The 23,195-nt window shown below is 39.5% G+C and overlaps 1 protein-coding gene and 2 long non-coding RNA genes across 12 annotated transcripts in view; 1 reads left to right on the top strand and 2 right to left on the bottom strand.

Moving 5' to 3' along the window:
• The window catches only part of LOC109489419, a 101,318-nt gene extending 100,293 nt beyond the window's left edge, over positions 1-1,025 (bottom strand). The window contains exon 1 of the long non-coding RNA XR_004623543.1: positions 710-1,025. This is a non-coding gene — a long non-coding RNA (uncharacterized LOC109489419). The remainder of the gene's footprint in view (positions 1-709) is intronic.
• Positions 1,026-11,961: 10,936 nt separating this feature from the next.
• Positions 11,962-22,689, bottom strand: NABP1 (nucleic acid binding protein 1). 2 transcript variants are annotated; one of them, XR_855605.3, is made up of 7 exons: positions 22,075-22,689; positions 21,639-21,777; positions 18,815-18,886; positions 17,049-17,124; positions 16,570-16,636; positions 14,981-15,364; positions 11,962-12,988 (listed from the first exon to the last, which is right to left on the bottom strand). XR_855605.3 is itself a non-coding variant. In XM_002917996.4 (6 exons), exons 1-6 carry the CDS (start codon positions 22,163-22,165, stop codon positions 15,195-15,197), a joined length of 615 nt encoding a protein of 204 aa, XP_002918042.1. In that variant the 5' UTR covers positions 22,166-22,689; the 3' UTR covers positions 13,078-15,194. The 2 variants fall into 2 exon arrangements, 1 of the variants encoding a protein (XP_002918042.1); XM_002917996.4 differs by lacking the exon at positions 11,962-12,988 and having other exon boundaries at positions 13,078-15,364.
• A 2-nt stretch (positions 22,690-22,691) lies between these two features.
• LOC105237063 overlaps positions 22,692-23,195 on the top strand; it is a 73,928-nt gene continuing 73,424 nt past the window's right edge. For 8 of the 9 annotated variants that reach the window (XR_002142421.2, XR_002142420.2, XR_004623538.1 and 5 more), the window contains exon 1: positions 22,692-23,085. This is a non-coding gene — a long non-coding RNA (uncharacterized LOC105237063). The remainder of the gene's footprint in view (positions 23,086-23,195) is intronic. The other variant, XR_002142422.2, reaches the window with a different exon arrangement.

Here is a 23,195-nt window from a genome sequence, read left to right as displayed (position 1 = left end):
TTTGCAAAACTTCTACTGGATGAACAAGGGTTGGGGGTGGGGCAGAGAGCAGGAGATAAGATAGGAGCAAGAGGGAAATGATCCTGCAGCACGACATTTTTACATTTGGTTTCCCAAAGTGTACCTAGATACAAAATGCAGGGAAAGGACAGGAGTAGAACAGGGGATTCGATTTTGTGCACTTACTAGGGAGTAACTGACAGCAAGGGTTTCAGGATTTCATTGCATAATGATTTTGCTTTAGGACATTTGTGCAGAAAATCACACAAAACAAACTGAGAAAACTAGTTTTCTTCCCAAACTGCTCTTGAAAAGTGTAGAGGAATCTTCCAATGTATTTTCTTATTTTAAAAAACTCACTGCATTAACATTCTAAAGTCTAAAGAAAATACAACAGGAAATCCAAGAAACTCATGCTTAGGCCCCACAAAAGGCTCAAATCACCCACAGATAAGACCAGTTACAGTTTTAAAGCATAATTAATATATTTCATATTAGGACATTTGAAACCACTTTTTATAAAGTCATATACTTCCATGCTACATGTAAGAAGATAATTCGAAATTGACCCAAAAAAGTCAATATTGAGTGTAACCCTGGAGGGCTGATGCAGGCACTTGGCTCCCTGGGAAGTGTTCCCCAGCGGGAGAGCTCTAAAAGCCCCCCACAACCTAGGGGCCACCACATCTCTGCACATGCACGTACTCACCCATTGTGCCCTGAACCCAACAGGAAACAGTCTGCCAGTTGGCAAGCCCCTGAACTTCCAGGTAAGTCCTGAGAGGCAGGTACGTAAAAAAAAAAAAAACAAAAACAAAAAAACCCCCACCACCCTGTGCTTTGTTCTGAGCAGTGTTTGACCCTAGAGGACTCTCAGGGCAACGTGCTAGTGCTCCAGAACAGTCTGCTGTTGACTGCATCAGCACTTCCCCTTTAGCCCCGGGATCCAGCCAGCATGGCAGGACCAAGGACGCGTTCCCAGGACAGTTGCTGCACTGTATTCAGGACTTCCTCCCACCCTGACGACTAAGGCCTTGTTCCGGGTCAAGTTCCACATGCTCAGATCCTCTCCTCTCAGGATATTCCTCGCCCTCTCCACCCACCCTCCTCTCCCCCTCAAAACACAAGGTCAGGCAATCTCACCAGCTCGATCCTCCCCAGCCACCAGCCAGCTCGAGGTCATTTCCCAGGGGACTCTTCTGCCTCCAGTCAACAAGAAATACAGGCAAGCTGAAACCCTGGAAGTATCAATGATTCCAAAGAAGAGATGAGGGGAAAAAACACACACAGAAGGTAATGGAGCTTTCAGTCATACTGACGAGTTGCCACAAGACTGCTTTGGATCAATGTGTGCTTCAAGCCATTACACAGCACAGCTAAAATGTGGGGTTAGGAATGGGCACAAATGGCACGAACATGATACGTAATTTGTAATATTCACATTTTCGCCTAAGACCAGAAAAGACCAAACTAATGCTTCACCATTTACATAGCCAAGTTTGTGCTCTTATGGCAGCTTTATCACATCTCTATGCGTTACTGTCTAGTTCCTTTGAGATACGAAAAAGGTTGCTTTCCAGCATCCCTTTCCTTCCCCCAGATGCCACTTTTAAACTTCTTCACTTTTCAAGGCTCAAACCACCCTGATTTTAAGGAGTTATTGTTGTTTTATATGAAACAAAATGATAAACATTGAATTTTGACACACCCTCTGTGCAACACTGATTCAACACACTCAAATGAGACATTTGTTTGGGTTCAATACATATAATAGAAATTGTACAAAGGAGTCCTGTTTTATGCAGGGAGAAGGGCTAAGGTCAGCATGTAAAACCATACAGCACCTAAGTTTATTGGAAATTCCCTTAAACTAATTTAGAAAGCATAGTTTCGCAGGTACAGCCCCATGCAGTAATATACAGTTGACCCTTAACAATGGGGGTTAGGGGCGCTGACTGGCCTGTGCAGTTGAAAATCCACATATAACTTTTGACTCCCCAAAACCTAACTACTAATATCCTGAGGTTGACCGGAAGCCTTGCCAACAACATAAACAGTCAATTAACACATATTTTGTATGTTACATGTATTATATACTATTTTATTATAATAAAGTAAGCAAGAGAAAAGAAAATAATAGGGAAAAGAAAATACATTTGCAGTATCATACTGTATTTATGGGAAAAAACCCACATAAGTGGACCTCAAGTTCAAATCTGTATTGTTCAGGGGTCAACTGTGTATCACTTACAAATGATTCCACTTAATATGTAATAGACATGAAAAATATCATTTTCAAAAATTTTAATTCCATAAGAAAAGAGAGTGAAAAGTTGGTATTCTTCACCGAGTTTGAGATGAGGTAGCGGGTTTGCACTTAGAGTGTGTGTTCTATTAAAAACAAAACAAAACAAAACTCGTGTGTTTAAGAGCTAGAAGCCCACAAAGCAGCAAGATACTCCATTCTGAGAATCACACGAGAACGGAGACAAACCCGGGGGAGCACCGGTTGTTGGTGTCACGGTGGGTACACCACTACAACGACTACTGGTGTCTTTCTCTCACTTCTATCCGGTTTTTATTGTTTTGTAGGCTGTGTGCTTGTTAAGCCAAGCACTTTTATTTGAATTCTCGTAAATTAAAGGTGTATGAAATGCAAGTCCACTACAGAAGGAAAAAATAGATACCAGATTGATTACCCGGCAATGCTCGCTTAACTATTTAACCTAAATTTGAAGTCTGACTCCTTTTTGCCAGGGGATTGAATCCTCCTGTTGTCACTGCCTCACACAAACAGATGTCCATACACACATGTGTACATGCACACTTGTGCCACACACATGGACACATGCGTGCGCGTGTGCGCACACACATACACACAGTGTTACCATCAAAGGGACGGTCAATGAAACACCTCCCACAAAACCTCCAGTCAAGGTTCATTCAACCTCTTCGCACTGGTTGTTAAGCTCCTACAGCTGCCACCTCGGCGTCTCCGTGTGGCAAGAGTCACCACTGCCACCACCAAGATGTCTTCCCTGTGCCCCTGCAGGTGCCTGCGTATGTTCCCCATGTGCCACTGGCACTCAGCTCCCCTGGGACCCCATGTGCATCCCACCCCCAGGCTGGGCCCTGCTGCTGTCTGCACTTTTGCAACTGCCACCCCTTGGCCCCTGCCCCCACCCCAGCACGGCTGGCAGAGCCTCTGTGATCGAAGCTACTACCACTGCCTCTCCCCTAGAAAGACAAGAAGCAGAGGAAAACAGATATTCTTAGGTACAAGGCAGCTCTCTCCTTTGAGAGTTCAAGGTCTGAATTCCTGGATTATGTGGAATCTCGGTAATACTCCATCGGGGGGGTAGGAGGGGGCCTCGCCAGCAGCAGGACAAATTTCAAGTTGGGTGATGATGGGAAAGTCATTAACATGAAATAAAAACAACAGACACTTGCATAGCACTTAGAACATTCTAGGCAGTGTTTTAAGTGCTTTACACCCATTAACTCACTCAAGGTAATTATTTTGGCCCCTTTCAATATTAAGAATGTTTGTACCTATATGGCCTGGTAGCCACAGCCCCAAATTCTTCATAGGAAAAAAATCCTTTTCTCTTTCCTAACCAGTCAGAGGGACGGTTCCACCTTCCCAGTCAGGGCATATTTAGATTATATTGTCTTGATACCTGGCTTCCTCCAAATTCTGAACAGTCCTAGATTGCTAGATTATAATGTAAAGCTTTAGCTTCCTAGGGACAGATAACGTGTCCATTCACATTTTTAAGTTTTTTTATAACAAAAATTAGTAGGTAAAGCTTATACATTAATACACACATATGCATAAGCATTTATATGTTTATCTCATATATAAACATATATATCTCATAAACCTCTTTCATATATAAACACATATCTCTCATATATACATGATATATATATGAGTTAAACATATATAAAAATAGAAGAGTATAATGAAACCTTATATAACTAGTATCTTCAACAGTTATCAACATGTGAATAATCTTGTTTCATCTAGACCCCCACCCACAGAGTTATTTTGAAGCAAATCACAGCCGTCCTATTATTCCATCCATAAATACTTCAGTATGGGTGCCAGTTATCAGTTTAATACTCTTCAGCTCCAAATCCACATTCTTTGCTCCAATGTGTGATACTGGAGCTGGACCCCAAGAATATTTCTCTTTTGCCGGCAAGCAAGATGTTAAGCCTGGTCTGTAGAGGGCAGCAGAGGGACATTGGAAAAGAAGGGGGCCTCTCTTTGAGGTTCCACTGTCCCTGCTTGTCCCATCCTCGAAAGCAGCTACAGCTCCTGGGAGGCCCAGTGGCGCTCAGTGAGTTCTGCTGGTATTTTAACTAGCTTCCCAGGGGGTCTCACAGTGTCCAGCTGGCATCTTCCCATGGAGCTGGGTGTTCACCCCTAGCCTGAGGCACACCAGTGAACTGCTCTGCTATCAGATGGCCACGAACTCAACCTCTTCAAGGAGACCTAGATCTCATCACCGGAGCGTGAGTGGAAGAGGGGGCCTGGGTCCTCCTTGGGTGTTCCGTCTCTTCCCTGGAAGTAGTGGCTGCTCCTTATATCTCTCCTTGCTCTATTCTTCAGTGTTTGCTTTACTCCTTTGCAGTTCATCTCCTGCTACTAATAATTCTTTATATTAAACTCTCTCCACTCAAACTACTGTGTGATTTCTATCTTGACTACATCAACTAATACAGAATGTAATGCCAAAAAAATAAGGACTCTTTTAACACACCCACAAAACCATGTCACGCTTAATAATATCTAATCACTGTTCAGATTTCCCCAACTGTCTAATGAATACATTTTATTTGGTTGTTGCTTTTTCAATCAGAATTTAAGTAATTCATTTGACTGATGTTTCTCTTAAGCACCTTTTCCACAACCACCTGCCCTCCCTCCTTGTTTTCCTTATAATTGATTTGTTCAAGAATCAGGGTTGTTGGTCTTGTAATTTCCCGTTGTTCAATTCCATCCTCTGTAGCCTATACATCCTACAAACTAGTAGTTAGATCTAGAGACGTGAGCAGATTCAGGTTCAGGTTTGTTTAAAGACCCCTGGTGATAGTACTTCTTATTGTTTCAAATGAGGAGGTGCATGATGTCTCCTGTCTATTTTTTGTGATTCATCGGGGAGGTCCTGAATTGTCAACTAGATCCATCAAGAAATTTCTCACCAATTATCCCAAAATGATTTTAGAAGATGTTGCTTTTTTTTTTAAGGAAATGCCTTTGACTTCATAGCATTATTTCCCATTCAAATTTGTAATTATGTTTAGAATTTATAATTTTACTTAGCATCTTTGATTTCATATAGCTTTTATGATTCTTGATAACTTCTTTAACAAAATTGTTTATCTTGAATATATATACACATATATAATTTATTCAGAATAACAATATCACTAACAATATTTCTTCCTAATTCATTTTTAATTTAGGATATATTCACTAAGAATACATAGACAAAGGACTGTCTTCTTACAAAACTTGAAATACTTCTTCTCTGTTGTGGTTATATATAAATGAATAAATGTCATTGATTTAATTTTGCTTTCACTTTAGATATGAATTTTATTGTGATTTTATATATATGGGTGTGTTTTATGAATCCATATGCAAACCATTTCCACGATTCTAAAGTTATAGCTACAAAACAAGAAGTATTTAGTGAAGTTCAGTTTCCATCCATGTCCCGTTCCTCTTAAGAAATAATTTTTATTTGGGGACGCCTGGGTGGCACAGCGGTTAAGCGTCTGCCTTCGGCTCAGGGCGTGATCCCGGTGTTATGGGATCCAGCCCTACATCAGGCTCCTCTGCTGTGAGCCTGCTTCTTCCTCTCCCACTCCCCCTGCTTGTGTTCCCTCTCTCACTGGCTGTCTCTATCCCTGTCAAATAAATAAATAAAATCTTTTAAAAAAAAAAGAATTTTTATTTGCCAATTCGTTCATTTTTAAAATTTAAAGCAAAAATAGTCATTCCTTTTTTTTAAAAAAAGGTAGCATACTACACATACTGTTTTATACCTGCTTTTCACTTAATATATTCTAAAAATCACTTCATAAAAGTATGAAGAGAGATTTCCATTGCAGCTGCTTAGTATTCCACAGAGTGAATGTGCAGGAATGTATTGAACCATTCCTGAACTGGTGGACAGGAGTCGTTTCTACTCTTTTGCTATTATAGGCAATGTTTCAATAAATATGTCTTTTTATATTTTCTGCCAATGTATCTTCAGTATCATATCAGTTAGCTTTCGCTACATAGAGCACACCACCTCAAAACTTAGTGGCACAAAGCAACATCATTATTAGCTCAAGATTCTGCAGGTCAGCAATTTTGGCTGGGTTCAGCCTGGTCCTTCCTTCTGCGTTCTCACTCATGTGACTGAAGTCAGCTATCAAGTCAGCTGGAGCTGGATCGTCCAAGATAGACTCATTCACATGTCGGGAGGTTGGCAGGCAATCGGTCAGGTTGCCTGGAGCGGCCTCCCATCCTCCAATAGGTGAGCTAGCATTCATCTATGTTCTCATGGCACACTCAGAGTTCCCAGCACATCAGGAGAGAGCAAGCCCCAAAGCTCAGGTACTTTTCAATTTTCTCCTTGCATCAAGTTTGCTCCTGTCCTAGGGCACTGGAGCCCATTGCCACCGGGAAGATGAGACTCCCCAAAGATGTGCAGACAGGCGGGGGTATTCCAGAGGTCATTGCAAACAGTTGGCACAGGGATAGATGCCCCAGAGGCAGGATGGTTGGGTCACAGGACATAGTCAAATGTAAAATTGCCAAATCCCACCCCTAACCCTAGAGATCAAACAGTTTGCATTCCCTCCAGTTATAAATGAAAGTGTTTCTCATAGTGTCACCAAGAGTATGTTTTCAAACTTGTATATTTTTGCCAAAACTTGAGGAATGGCATCTCAATGCCATTTTTATTGCATTTCTCATTATGAGTTGAACATTCCTTTCCTTTCATATGCTTAGGGGCCATTTGAATTTTGTGTATGTGTGAACTGCTTATATTTTTTGTCCATTTTTCCAGAGTGAGTGGTCATCTCCTCTTTTACAGTTTTTTTATATATCAGGAATATTAGCCCTTTCTCAAGGATATAAATTACAAATTTTTTTGCAGTTTGTCTTCACACTTTTTTAACTATGCAAAGGAAGTCAAATTTACCAATCTTTAATGTTTGTGGATTTTGAGTCATTATGTTAGAAAGCTTTTCTCTATTACCAAATAATGGGGGAATTCACCCATGGCTTCCTAATATTTGTGGGGATCAGGGGCAGGTCTCCAATTATCCCATTTTTCCTGTAAGGATAGGACCTATATCGTAGACTAAATTTCTTTAATTGGGTCTGAATTCAATTAACGTTTAAAGTATGACTAATCCTAGGTAACAATGTGAATTAGTCAAATTCTTTATTTCTATTCTCCATTTTCCCCTTCGCTATAGTAAAGCTGAATCCATACTCCCTATTAAAACCAAAGCAAACTCTATCTCCTGTCCAGCACTGTCTGGTGAGTCAGCAGCAGCCTCCAAGCTTCCACATCGATAAGTAGTTAAAAGTACAGGCTCTGGTGTGCGGGACTCTGTCAATTCCTGGTAGTGCGATACGAGGCAAATTACTCAATCCTTCTAAATCTCAGTTTCTATCTGTAACGTGAAGATAGCAAAACTTCTCCCACAGGTTCATTTAACGAGATAATCTAGGTAACTCACTAGCATAGTACTGGCACATAGTAACTACTCAATAAATTACAGGTAGCCAATTAAAGTAGCAGAGGAGAGGATCCTTAAGCACCAAGTGATGAAAAAAGGAAAATATTTAAGATTGGAAAATGTGGAGTTGAATGCAGAAAGAGCTTTGTTGGCAGTAATTCATCTATGTCATGTATGGGCACCCATGCATGAATACATGACTAAGCTGGGAAAAAAACAAAACAATTGTATGTTTCATTCAGGGATGCTTTTCTATAGACTGAGTAATAGGGTCTTTGCTTGGCAAAGAATTGATACACTCTTGAGTATGCCAACTCTGAATCCCTAACTATGAAAAGGCAAACCCTAAGGAGCAGAAGGCATTTTTGGACAGCTCAGACCTTAAGAAAATTAGAATTTTTAGAACAAAACCCTGCTGAATAGCTGAGCACCTGACCCGAAAACACTGACGGTCCAGCGCCCAGCACTCAATGTCCCTTCTACACGTGCTGCGTCTTATCACGTCCTGCCAGAGCCTTCCAGCTCCACGAGAGCTGCTCAGGACGAAGTGGCATGCTCCAGGGAGCCAGCTCCTCCCAGCCCCAGTCCTAGTGCTGCAAGTCCTCCTGCTCAACTGGTCTCATCCCAGCAGTTTCTGCCTCAAGAGTCTAGGATGCTAAGTGTCAATCTCGAGGAAAAAAAATAGATACTAAGGGCAGAGTTAGAGCTAAATTGAAATGAGACAGGATTAAAAAAAATACCAAGGTTTTAGGATTACATTTTTGAGGTGTGTGAGGCTGGGTTTGGCAGTATTCTGGCACTGTTGAAGTTATTTAACTAGAGCTGACCTTGGCACATATGAAACTTTCCCCTTTAGTTAACAATGTTTTTTTAAATATCAGAAGAGTTTACTGCCTCTGGGCCATGTGGAGGGGGGTTGACTTGGGAAGGACATGAGAAAAGTTTCTGCAGTGATGGCAATGTTCTGTATCTCTCAAGAAGGGTTTGAGTTACATAGGCATGGTCGTTCACTAAAACTCACAAATGTGCGCCTAAGATTTGTGTATTTCTTTTTATGTAAATTCTACACTAACAACTGCAAAATACTGAACTCTAGTGAATAAGCATGCTGAAATAAATATTTATATGTCTTTTTACTTGAAACGTATTAAAACCGGATGAATGAATGCGATGGATAGATGTGATGAAACTAGTCAGATGTTAATGATAAAATCTAACTGGTGAATGCACAAATGTTTACTCTAAAACTTGTTCAACATCACTGTATGTTCAAAATTTTTCATAATAAAATGTTGGGAAGTTATCCAGTGCTTTATCAGAAGCAAACAAACCCCTCTGCATTCTGTGTGCACAGCAATTCTGAGGACTGTCACTGGGAATAGGGAATTCCTTCCAATGTACCCTCTGCCCTCCCCTTGGCCACTGACCTCCTCTCTGGCACAAACCCGGACCGACATGCCCTCCCTCTTCCTCTGCGCTTTCATAACCATGCCCTTACCCTCTGGACAAAGGTGAATGGAGAAACAGCACAGGTACTTCTCTATTGAGCAGAACTTTGTGAAGACTCAACCTTACAATGTTGTCATGACAAATTGTCAGTGTACGTACTTTTCTGCACCTGGAGAAGACTGCAAAAGCTTGACTGTTAACACACACACACACACCCCAAAGAAAACCAACCTAATTGCAGTAACTAATGTAAGTTGCTTAGTATTTCAGGTTTAAAATTATAGGAGAGATCATCTTCTCAAGGCATGAAAAAAAAAAAAAAGATCAGTATTTGCCTCTTATTTCCACTGCTTATGGAGAAAGAGGTTAACATTGGCTGAGCACCCAATATGGTTGTGATGTTTTGCATACATTGGCTCACATAGTCCTCACAGCCCCATTATCCTTTTACAACAAGGCTCATAGTCATGGAGCCAGTGAACAGTAGATCTAGGACTCAAACCAAGATCTCCTCAGCTCAAAACTATTTCTTTTCACCAAAGCACACTGTCAAGGACATTTAAAATAGGTTACATCCTGCAAAGCTAACATCACTACCAGAACAGCAGCAGTCGTTTGGCTGGGATTTTACAAATAAAGGCAGTTTCATGTTCCACTTCAACTCTTTTTACCCAACCACTCACCAAAAGGTATTTTTAAGTTTACACTCCCCACCAGCGTTGTTGATAAATGTAGTAAGAACACAAAATTTGGCAAACTTTTCCGTATTTTTTACAGCTTTGGGGGCAGTTCCGGGTTTAATAAATCCGCTTGAGGGAATTTACTTTTGATGTCACAGTGTTGCTAGTTCATAAATTAGAATTAGATGGCTCAATTACTCCCTAATGATCTTCTATATCATGCTTAGACCATCAGACAAAAATTCTTATCTAAAGGAATAATAGAACCCTTCCTTCACGTTAAGCCGGATTCCTAAACTACATAAACTCTTATCGTCATCACCCAGTAGATGGCATTACTTGTGCTACTGTTTTTATTCCTTTTCAGTCCTGGGACCTGTCAGAGGTCTTCAGCTCCTACTAGGGTTATAAATATTTGAAGACTAGCAATCAAATACTGCTTTGCATATTACTTGTGGAAAATTTTGGCTGTGTAGAGAACAAGATTGAGATCTGTAAGCAGTGGGCTCTCTTAGGCATTCTTAGCAATGTTTATCATGCCTCCAACCCCACTACTACTTTTTACTTGGGCCGGCCTCTCTCCACATAATAAAGTAGGGGACTGAGGAATGCTCTGGGGCTAAGAGGAAGGTAGAAGATGCTATGAACAGCTATTTGCTGAGATAAGCAATAATAAAATCTATTTTCAAAAAAGTTTAATAGAAACCTAGGGTGAAAACTTTTTTTACTTTGATACAGGCCCAAATGAAGTTAGGTGACTCCATTATAGATGATCTGATTTTAATACTGACATAATTTGAATTCTATTTGAACCCAATTCAAAACTCAGCGGGGCTCACCTCCAGTGGCCATACTCATACTCACTTGAGACTACCCTGCTTTCCTCAATTCTGCCCTTTGGAGGCACATGCTTCCAACTATCTTTCCATGTTTTGCAGACCAGAACTTTGGTATATTCTAGCCTCACAAAGATAAAAGAAACTATATATGCATTTCAAAACAGTTAATTCTGTGTTGAGAGAGAGATCAAGGGCAGGAGACAAAACTCTTCAGGGTCATTATATCAAGCGTAGCTCTACCAGACCTACACTTGCAAATCCTCCTTCTGATACAACAGAGAAGCAGCTCCTATTTCTAACAAGTTCCTGGGGGAAATCTACTGGTGGCTTACAAACCACTGTGTCAGTTTCACTCAACATACATTCAAGATATGGACAAGAAACTGAACTCATTCAAGATGTTGATGAAGTAGAAAATTTACTGGACTTCTGGTTAGAAATAGTTTAAAAAAAAAAAAAACGGTTTACGAAGACATGCCAAGTGCTTCAGTTGAGGTTGTAAGTACATGCCGTGGTGAGGACTGTGGTGTGAAAAGCGGCCTGTCATGACGCCCAGGCCTACTGCAGCCTTGGGTTGACATGGTCCTAAAACTTGGGGAGCCACACTAGTTGTGGGTTACCTATCAAGGCCTTTCAAAAGGCTTAAATGTCTACTAGTCAACTTGTTAAAATGTTCATTTTGCTACATAACCCCAGTTATCTCAGTGGTAAAGAGCCCTTAGGAACTTCTTTGGGTCTAACGTTCTTAATGAGGAAAGCGCTAAGTAGATGGCTTCTTAGGGACAGTCTATGGACTTGATTTTCTCTAGTCTGTTTGTGATCTGTGCTTTGAGAAACATTATTCAACTCTTTTAGCTCAGAAACCTGGAGTAATGTGGTTGTATTATTTGGACACAAAGTCTGGTGTATCCCTAATAAAACAAAGGAGTTGGGAGAAAAGTTGAATATGCCCGGAAACGTTTTCCTAAGCTTCTCCCTCAGGACCTAACAACATACCATTCACGACAGCGTTATTTTCCAAAGGTCACAATTAGATTTCCTCAGAAGCATACCTTAACTGTTAATCATTACAACTACTTTGTGAAATGTGGGAGTGTTCACTACCCCAACATTTAATCATTGGCCGAAGCCCGGTTTTCACCACAGCCAAGTGCATCTGCCTTTACTCCTCACATAAACCCCTCTTCTACCAGAAATGTTAAGACTCTCATCAGATGGAAAATTAAACAAAGAAAAGGCAAAATAGATTTTTATAAAAGCCATCATAGGGCAAGTAGTCCCAAGAAGCCTAGAGGTAAAACAGACTGATGCTGGGCAAGCGTTCCATGTTGATACTGCTTTCCCATGGTTTCCAAGGTTTGTTGTCTGGAGAACCTTTCCAAATACATTAAAGAGAAGGATCTTAAGAGTCACGGGAGCCTAAAGTTGCTTGGAGCAAACCGTATACTTTCATAACAGAAAAGAGAAGTCATTTCAGTAACAAGAATGCCAAATCTATATAAACTTAAAACCACCATTGTGTCTTCAGACTGTTGGAGAACACTGCCAGTGTGCACCTCTGAGAACACTGTAGGGCCAGGTAACCAGCTTCCTACTTTAAACGTTTTCATAATTGCAAACTTTTTTCACTAACCTCACATCTATTTGTTCTCAGCATCATCCCTTTGGCATTACTCAACCCAGCAAATTAAACATTCTTTTAAAATGTTAAATAATAGAAACACATGTGACAAGGATTCAGTACTACAAATATTCAGGGCATCAAGTTAAACCATCCTCAAAGTTAAAGCAGATTACTTAAAAAAAAAAAAATCAACAAAACTACAGGAACAAAGCAAAAAAGGGTGGTATATATGGGAAAAGCTGTCTAAGTGCCTACGGGAAAGACACTGCAACCTTCACTATTACACATCATGCTCTGGCCCTATGAGGTTCAAGATTTCTGTCTCTGAATTGTAGCCACCACCCAAAAACCTGGCCCAGAGAGGAGGGGCCAGCTGGCTGGTGAAACTTCAAACCACTTCAGAACTGTTTTGTAGAAATGAAATGGGACCCAATTCTAGTAGGCGTGTATTTCTATACTAAATGGTTTTTTGTTTTTGGTAGGTGTCGAGACATTTAAAAATGCGCAGGTGAAAGCACCAGGAAAGAGGAAGGTAGAAAACTTTCTTCCTCTTCTTGCTGAGTACCGTCCAAGCAGACTGGTAGGGCAAATATTCATTATGGACTGTAATTCACTTTGCTTTGGTTTTGGAGGCTTCCCTTAAGAAAAAAGAAATTTGTTAATAAATGATAAAGAACACAGAACAACAAGATTAAATTATTGAGGCAAATGTCAATTACAACAGTAATAGCTTAGATCGTTCTCTATTTAATCTCAACATGTTAAAGGATAACAGTATTTCCACACCTAATGCTGCATTTTTTTTCTATTCTTGAGATATGATTAGATGACAAACATTTGACTGACTGCCTATTATGTGCCAGAAATCATCTTAATCACTTACTGGAAAATCTTCAGTAACTCTCTAAAGGGGTAATATTACTTACTTGGTTTTATAGTTTTGGAACTTAAGGCTTATAGAGGCTTTTAAGTGTAATAATTTGTCCAATATCATAGGTGAGGAGACAATGGGCTAGAACTGGAAGCTCAGCTATCCCTACCTGATAGTTTATGTTTCTGAAACCCCAAAATTCTTTCTTTTAAAATCGCCTTCAATACCATATTCTCCCACAAATAACTTACAGTATTATTGCTCCTACCTTTACTTAGATTTAAAGAAAAATGCATGTGCTAGTTTTTAGTAATTTTTTTACTCCAAACATCTGTAATTTTGTGAATATCTTAAAAAAATATTAGTCACAAAGCCAAATTAACTATAATCATGAGTTAAGAATAAAGGGAGAAACTTCTTTCTAGCATATATAAACCCTAGTTACCAAAGTACTACGAACCATGAATAAGCTCCTTGAGATTACTCATCACCTACCCCTTCACTCTCTGCAGGGTCTAATATACAGTGTGTGTGGAAATTTGTTAGATACACTGAATTAGAGCAAACAAATATTCTGGCACCAACTTTCATATTCGAAGGCTATGCAGTTGTTAGAAAACAGTCTACTTAAATTATTTTGTGATTTAAGGTAGGGACAAAAAGCGACAAATACAGACTGCTTAGCAGTTGCCGGACTGAAGTCATCATTACAACTACAGTAAAATTTACTGGCTCTCCACTGGCAATCATTGACAGAGCAAAAATAAGGGAGGTTCCGTTAACATGAATGCAAGTTTTATTCGAGATAATATTGAAGAACTGAATTCTAACAAAGGAAAAATTTACCAGTTATCCACTCTATAGTAAAAAGTGGAACTGGGGACCATTTATAACACATAAATAAATTCTACCTTTACATTTCTGAATAAAGCTGTATTCACTTCTTAGAGAGAGCCATTTAACTTTTGCTGATAAGGCTTTGTGAATTGTGTTCAGAAACTTTAACACTCACATACACACACACTCTCCAAATAAGGTAAGTACCTAGGATTTCACTCCAGGATGAGTTTCTGCAAATACCTAGCTAACTTAAGACTGCATATTTCTACATGAATTCAATTTGAATTGCTTTCATCTTTATGTACCACAATTTTTTTAAATGATCAGATCAATGTTTATTATGACTTTTTAACTCCCTCAAATTATACTTTAATATTTGACATGGTAGTTTCAAAAAAATAAATATTCAAGGCCTCAGTTTTAAATTTCCCTTCAGTGTAATCCACAAAGTTGACCACAAATATTAATAGGGCTACCCTAAAATAAATGAAGCTTTCTTATAAAAATTACTTGTTATAATACAGTTCCCATTCTATTCCGTAATTCTGATAAAGAATATATATTTTTTGGTAATAAAACAAGAGTTTAGAATGATTCAGTCCTTGGAAAATCTTAATGGCAGTCACTCAATGAAGAACTCAATCACTCCTGGAGTCACAACCACTCAAAAACTGCAGTTAGCATTGACTGAGTTTTTGTGGGGTTTTTTTGGTGGTTATTGCTTTAGTTGGCAATACCTGAATTTAAGACAAAAGAACATCTCCCACTAAGCCTTATTTTAAATATTACAAAATGTATACAGAAGATAGACTCATAGAGGCTATAATGCTGATGTCTTAAGTAACTCACCCATGAAATGGGTGCATGTTTTTTAGAGGATAACCACAGATCTTTCTGCTCTAAAAATAAATGCCCCTACTTTTCAGAATGTTCCCATTCTTCAAATTCTTCAACAGGAGACTTGAGCAGCTAACAGTTTTGCTATAAAAACAAACCACTCTTGTTAACAAACCCAAAACATAAAAGGAAACCAATAAAGGACATAGTTTTCACAGTTAACGATAAATAAAAGTGCAGTAAGTGTTCAAGTAGGGCGTGTAGTTTAAGAACTACATGTCAGTATTTGGCATAGGTCATCTTTTAAAGGCTCTCCGAGGGTCCCTGCCATTACTTATTGTGGTCATGACTGTTTGATTATTAGCTGTTCCTTGTAGCTGTGGATTTGTAGGTCCCCGGCCATTGCTTCTACCAGCATATGAAAACTGGCATCCCCTTGATTCTGGGCCAGTATGAACCCCGTTTCCTAGAAAAGAATATAAAAATTCATCACCATTTTCAGAGACTGATCTGTAGGAAGACACCTATTCGAAGTTCTAACACATGCTTTCAAGTAGTATTATAGAAAACAAATGCCTTTGCTTTTAAACTACTGGAAAAAACCCAATGTGGGTTCTGCGTTTTTCCAAATGTTTGAATACTATAAATATATTAACTTGATACTGTATTAATAACGGAGAGAGAAACAGAACAGTTTGGGGAACAGAATGAGAGATTAGTAGAGAAGAAAAATATAGGTAATGCATTGCCTACATTGTAAGGGAAAAGGAATAAAAAGAAAGGGTAAAATGGTGTATGAACACTGGCATTAGGTTTAAATATGGTTAATAATTCAAAATGGACAATCTAATTTTTCAAAGGAAACGACAGCAAAGTTGCCCCCAATGTGATCATCACCAGCTGTGCCAAAACATGCAGCCAGCAGGTCAAATAAAATTTCAGCCACCCTACTATACTCTAATCCCAAAGACTTTTCCTCCCTTATTTAAGAATAAAAACTTCAAAAGACCTTTAACACAGCTGAAAGAACCATTACCATGACATTTGAGTATTTGAGGGGTAAAGGTCAATCTTTTAAAGAGGCAGCTATCAGCACATGAAAATTTAAGGTGAGCTAGTAGTCTAAAGATAAAAGGCTTTTCGTGTGCCAAAATAACAGTAACTCTGTATCTATTATAAATAATCACTAGATTACAGAAACTTTGTTAAAAAAAAAAATCAATGGAAAACCGACTACACATCACTAAAACAGATTTCTTATTATCAGCCACTGCTTAAATATAGAATGTGCTCCAGGAGGGAGGTGGGGGGATGGGGGAAATAGGTGGAGGGGATTAAAAGTACACTTATCCTGATGAGTGCTAATACATGGAATTGTTAAATCACTATATTGTACATGTGAAACTAATAAAACACTATGTTAGCTACACTGGAATTAAAACAAATAAATTCATATGTATAAAAATAAAAAGAATGTGCTCAATAAGTTAGCTTAAGAGAATATCTGCTATCTAGAAAATCAGTTACTTGGGGAATTCCCTGTTTACTAGTAGCTCCCTTTTAGTGTTAATGTATGCCTAACAACAGTTTTCTTCTAAATCTTTCATAAGATATATTCGCTTAATTCTTAACACCTGATCACAAATACGCAAAAAAAAAAAAAAATCTTACCCACTGGTCCAAATGTACCTGTACCCATATTATTATTCATGGAATTATTCTTCTGTTCATTGTGTGCCTAAAAAATATGTTTTTAATTTAACCAATTAAAGATTTATTTTAAAAAATTATTAAAATAACATGTTATATCCATTCTATTATTGTTTTTTTTTTTAAACAAATTTTTAAAAGATTTATCCAAGTCCATTCACTGTTACTATTCAGGATTATTTCCCAAACTTTTCATAGCTTCTGTTATATCTTACTGCATTTTCCTGATATTACTCCCTACTCCTCAAAGTGCTCAATGGCACATATATTTAATACACAGACTCACAAAATATACAGAATGAAAATGACTTTATATTCTTTTTAAAACCGTCCTCATTATATTCTGGGTACGACAGGGTTGGACACCTAGCCAGAGAATTATAGTACCTAGTCAAAATTAGCCTAATCATAAAAATAGACTATACGTTTGGATTAATTACCCCTCTGCTCTGTTGTCCTCGATAATCTGGGTTGGGTTCACTGAAATTTGGCACTTCTGAATAAACCATACAAAATCTGAAAGAAAATAAAGCACAAGTTAAATGACTCCTAAAATAATCAACCTTTCTTTATATAAAATGCATAACTTACAGGAATGAAGAATTTAGGTGTCAAATGAATTCACTAAAAAGCAACATGCTAACTATTTATACAACAGAAACCTCCTAAATGCTATATGTTCCATAAAAACAAAGTATTCTAAAATATTCAACAGCCTACAATGTTTAAAACATTCTATTTTTTTAGTTATTCTGTCCTGCAAAAAAAAAAAAAAAAATCATGTCAAAGATCAAGGACACAGAACACATCTCTGTGCTGTTTTTCCATATAGGCTGATGCCACTGAACCATGTTTAGGGTTCCAGAGTGGTTTTTCCAGCAGTGGTGATGGATTTGCACTGATCCATTCACACACTCCCATCCAGTCCCTCTTTTGACCAATCACTGTGAATCTGCAAAGATAATTATTCAAGGTTAAGAGTGGATTCTGCAGGTATGTATAAAGACATTTGGCTATTAAGACAACAGTTTATCCCAATGCTTCTTGTAAGCTGACTGTGGCATTTATTAACATTACATATAAACATTTACTAAGCTCCTCACCCCATAAATAAATTAAATCAGTTTTGGTATATCCTAGACTGACCCTCACAAAGTCAAGTCACTAAGAATTGAGTGACCTCCAGCGGTTCTTCACATAACCTCTTTTTCTGTATATATGAAGGTCAGGAAAAAAATCCTAAATCTTTTGATGATACTGATGCTAACAGCTTTCATAACACGTTGCTCTAACACTACTCTGAAAAGAAAACTTCCTACTCTGAAAAGAAATTTTCCTCCTAACAAAAGCAAAGTGTTACCAGTTTCTGATCTTTAAAAGCTAGCAAGATTGCTTAACTTTTCCAAACAAAGAATTTCATCCCCACTATAGAAGAAATTTTCCCTTTTCCTTTTTTTTTTTTTTTTTTTTGTGCCATGTGTGGCTTCTCTCTTTTCAAATAACCTCCAATTTGATGGGCATTAAGTAGATGTCTAAACATTAACCAAACAGAATGGACTAATGATTTGGCTCATTGCCAACACCATACTTTATGAATATATCCCAAATGTCTAGGCTAATATGGAGGCTGAATTACCTTTACACCCCTAGAGAGGATGGTTCCTCCAAGTCAGGGTGGAGATTACCAGGGTAGTAGTGTATGGAAGCTCGCATTGTGGCTGCCTGTACGGTACCTAGACTGTAGATAAATACAGGACTTCAATTGTCATCGCTACAAGTCCTTTTACCATGAGTACATATTCACCCATAAATGAAAATAGAAAATTTAAACTGTTGGCCTGAAACCTAGCTTCTTACCTAGCTTCTCTGGCAATTCACGAGAAGACAGAACCTATTTAAAATGGCACTGTGACACCTAAAAGATGCATGTTCCCAAAGCCTACAGAAATGGCCCCATTGGGGCTCATCTCAAGGGCAACTTCACACTCTTTGCCAGGGAAAACTGACATTCTCAGCCACAGGAAACGATATGGATGGCTGTTAAACTGGTACATACATGTAAAGTTGTTTTTTACAGCAAAGCTGTTGAAGGCATTCAGTTTATCAGTCCAGAAAAGCCAAGAAGTTTATAGTTTATACCTACCAGTTATTCTGTAGATATTACATGTAATTTATTCAATTATAGGAAATGCATTTTAATACTTACTCCCCAATTTTTTGAAGTTCTCCACCCCTTCCAGTATATAGTGTCAAACACCCTTTCCACATGGATGCATACCTAGAAAGAAAAGAAACATCCGTTCTATGGAAATACATGTATTTCCTTCTACTTAAGTAAAACTTTATACTGTATTTTTTGTATCGGGATGTAGGTGGAGATCAAACTCTGCGTCTATGGTACTAAATCAAATACAATTAATCTAATTTTGATTAACTTGTTATTTGCAAAGGAACAGTACAAAGAAAACTCTAACTGCCAAATTCTGACATAATTATCTAAACTATAACAAACCCTAAAAAATAAAAAGTCTTTTTGCAAAGCAAGCATTGTTATACTCCAAAGATCCCATCTTTAGTCAATTAACAAAAGAACTTTCAATTGAAGAGATTCAAGCAGAAATTATTTTTCAATCATAGAATATATAAAATCAACACCAAGTGTTTACTTTTACATTCATTTACTTGATCTAAACAGATTATCAATGTAATAGTTTTTCCTTCACCCCCATAAAACAGAGGATTCACAAGTTACTGAAAAATTTGGTAAAATTTAATCAAAGGCCTAAAAAAAAAAATCACAAATCTCACCTATCTACCTTTCCAAACCTGCAATTTTTAGCATCAACTTGGCTGAACAGATTACTTACTCTGATCAACTCTGAATGCAGACAGCATCATTAAATATTTCTACACAAGAATCTAATAAAAATGTAAATTAAACATTGTAAAATCAGTCCAAGGTTTGGTTTTCAGTGGTTCTTTATACAACTACTATGGTAACTTTATGACTTAGAATGATAAATTATAGGGACTCCTGGGTGGCTTAGTCGGTTAAGCGTCTGCCTTCGGCTCAGGTGAGGACCCCAGGGTCCTGGGATCAAGTCCCGTATCCCCGCAGCATCCCTGAGCTCCTTGCTCAGTGGGAAGCCCGCTTCTCCCTCTGCCTGCCACTACCCTGCTTGTGTGCTCTCACTCTCTGACAAATAAATAAAATATTTTTAAAAAACGATAAATTATACACTAAATATTGTTAACTAAGTACAGGTATTGTTCGTTTTTTAACATAGGTCAATAAATACCAGTTAGTTCCGCATTATACACTCCTCTTTAGTAAGGGTTATTCGTTAAAGACTCCAGCACTCTGACACTACACAAAAAGCAACTTAGAAGAAAAACAGTGCACTAATATTTCACCTCAGTAACGTAAAAGTTAATGCACGTTGAGAAAAAATTTGAAGTTACAACAAACATTTAACTTGTACTTGTTTCAGGAATGACATAACAATAGCAGGGTTTTCTGATAAACATATCAATATTCAAATTACCATTATTTGGATGTACGCCTTTCTTCAAAAACTACTTTTCTTAGATACAACCAGAACCGAAGGGCCTTACGATAGGCCAGACTCCGCTAGACATATTATTTTAGTAAGTAAGGTATAATTATTCCCATTTTACAGAAGAGGAAGTTACAGAAGTGTGAAAACCTCAAGGTCACACTGAAGTTACAAAATAATGGAGTTTCTTTAGCTTTGAATTTTCCTTTAAAGTATGTATTATAAATTCTATAACTACTATATGGCTCTTGATGGACATACCTGTGTATTTTCCATTGACTACAAAATACGAAATATTTGAAATGAGATGCTGTTTACACTGTACAAAATACTTTTAATCACTGGATGAGAAACACTTTGGCAGCCAAAAAACTTTAATTATGCTAATCCTCACCACACCCTCATAGGCAGGAATTCTCTTGTGTAAGCTACAGATGTGGAAGTTTAAAAGACACAATGAGTGTCATAATGAGTCACTGCATGAGAATAAAATGTCTATGTTCTGACTCTCACTTCCTTCTTTGATGATACTCTGCCTCACTTCCTGAAGATGTTGTAAGGCCTGGAAGGTATTATCAAAGGGCTCTAACTAACCTCCACTCAGGGTGATCCAACACTTCTCTGAGATTCTATTTACTATGCCAACATCAATCTCCACCCACTTTTCCTATAGTTGTGATCAACAAATTATTGCAATTCTATTGACCACATAACTTCCAAAATCCATTTCAAGACCCTTTTCTGGCCTTTTATCTTCCTAATTTAAATATCTGGTAAAATTCTAAAGACAGTCTAATTACCAACCAAAAAAAAAGTTGTGCTAAATTATTTTTAAAAGCCAATCTGTCAACTGACTCTCTTGGATGGAGGTATCTTAGACATCTTCCTGCCAAATATTTTCTGCATATCATTCTGGTTTTTGTACTACACTGACCTTACAGCACTAGGCGCAGGAAATCATTTTCCAGAATGTGCCTTCCAGATATTGTAAACTTCCCTTAACTTTTACATTTGAGTACAGAAACTGCTAAATTGTCCAACTACAATTTTATATCCTGCCAAATAAAATACTGGCAGGATTTCAAAAGCCACTAAAAAGGGGGAAAGGTTGGAAAAGAACTGACAACTATACTAAATAATTTATGAAAAAAATAAATAGTACGGACTATGCTAATTTTATCACTTTACTAAAAACTTAAAAATCCCAAAACAGTACTTAACAATCTACCTAACCTGTAAACTGAGGAAGAGTGGGTTAAATTCCCGGGTGAAACTGACCACTTTTTCTGGCAAGGGTGGTACATCTCAAAGCTGTCCACTATCCAAAATCAACATCCAAGGGGCTCAACAACTCCCTGGAAGCCCACAGAAAAGATACAGAACTCCAGAACTTGGCAAGGTTCCCCAGCCAATGATTCCGAAAACTGTTACTTAGGCAGCCGTCTCCCTCCTCCCCCTTTGGTGCACACCTACCCTCTGGTCAACCGAATAATATCCCCTGGCTGTATAAGACCTCCGATTTCATCCCATACGGAAATAGTGATGCTGCCCGTTTTATCTGCTACTTTGCATGATCTCACTTCATGGCCGTCTTTGGTTTTGGTCACGCGTCCTGTGAAGATTTAAAAATCACAAGGGGGGGTATTAGATAATGAGGACTTCCAGAAAAGCTCTAAATCCTCCTCCGGGATCATGGCGCAGTGGAAAGGTGGGAAGAGGTCGAGCCCCGGGTTTTCGCCGCAGGTTAGATCCGAGCCCCGGCGAGGGCCACCGGGGCCACGTGGAAAGGGGGAGGGGAGGGGGAAACGAAGAGGAGGAGGAGGGGAGTCCCAGGCTTGCAGCTGCGGCGCCCTTTCCTCTTGCCCCAGAACGCAAGGGGGCAGAGGGGCGGGCTGCAGACCCCACTTACCTATCTCCAGGACAATAAAGACGACATTTAAGTTTTTCAGTCCGGGCTTAATATCTTTTATAAAAAGAGGTGGGTCGTTGACCCCGTTCATATTGAGGCAGGTGCGGCTACGGCTGCGGAGACGCGGGTAGGCAGGGAATGGGACAAAGCTTCCCACCCTCCCGGGCAAGGGCGAAGGCGCAGGGGAGACTCTGGGCGGGGGTGGCGAGAGAACGGGCAGAAAGCGGTTAGTCAGGGATCAAGGAAACCAGCCCAGACGGCACTGAGTCCAAAAAAAAAAGAAGAAAAAAGGCTCACAAGTTTAAAAGAAAAAAAGACGAACCAGTCCGCACACAAGCCCGGCTCCCAACGGGGCGACAGTAAGGCAAGCGTGCGTACTGAACCGCCCCCCTCTTCTGGATAAAAGGAAGAGAAAAAAAAGACAGCGAGGGGACGTCTCTGCCCTGAGTCCACCTCACACTCACAACACACACGCACACGCGGGCGCGCGCCCAGTCTGTCCCAGGCTTCGGGAAGGGACAGACTGTGACAGCGAACCCGGAGCGGAGACCTAGCAACCGCACACTCCGCGTCCCAAACAGCGACTGCTGAACGCGCCCGTGCGCCGGCTGGACCCCCACCGGACCGCCCCGCCCCTTATGACGTCACGTGGCGTCTGCACGCCCGTTGCCGGGCTCGCCCGCCTTGTAGGAAGGGAAGCTAGGGGTCCGGAACCGGCCGGCGTTGCCCGCGCAGCCTCTCTCGTTCCTCGCCGGCTGTCAGCTCGAGCCCCGCCCCCTTAGCCTTCCAATGGGTTCTCGGCCCCGCCCCGCCCGTTCCCCGCTTCCGCCGTCGCTGCGCAGCGTCCGCTTTGCCCTGCAATTTTCACTTTGCCGGCTTCTGGTGCACTCGGTGTGGATTTAGGGTGTACTTGCTCTTTTCTTCGCTCAGAGTTCAGCCCTCCACCTGGGCCCTTTAATCCCTCTGTCCCCGCGGTTACAAGGAACAGTTGCTGTGTTTAGAACCCAATGGGTAGGTTAAAAAAAAAGCGTACAGTTGAGTACAGGTTTAGGTCAGGGTGGCTGGTGGGGGTGGAAAGAAAAAAAAAAAAAACCAGGCAGGGATGGGTCCTCATCCTTAAG

Source organism: Ailuropoda melanoleuca, chromosome 2 (genome assembly GCF_002007445.2).
Source record: "Ailuropoda melanoleuca isolate Jingjing chromosome 2, ASM200744v2, whole genome shotgun sequence".
NCBI classification, from domain to species: Eukaryota; Metazoa; Chordata; class Mammalia; order Carnivora; family Ursidae; genus Ailuropoda; species Ailuropoda melanoleuca.
This window is presented reverse-complemented; position numbering and strand designations above follow the sequence as displayed.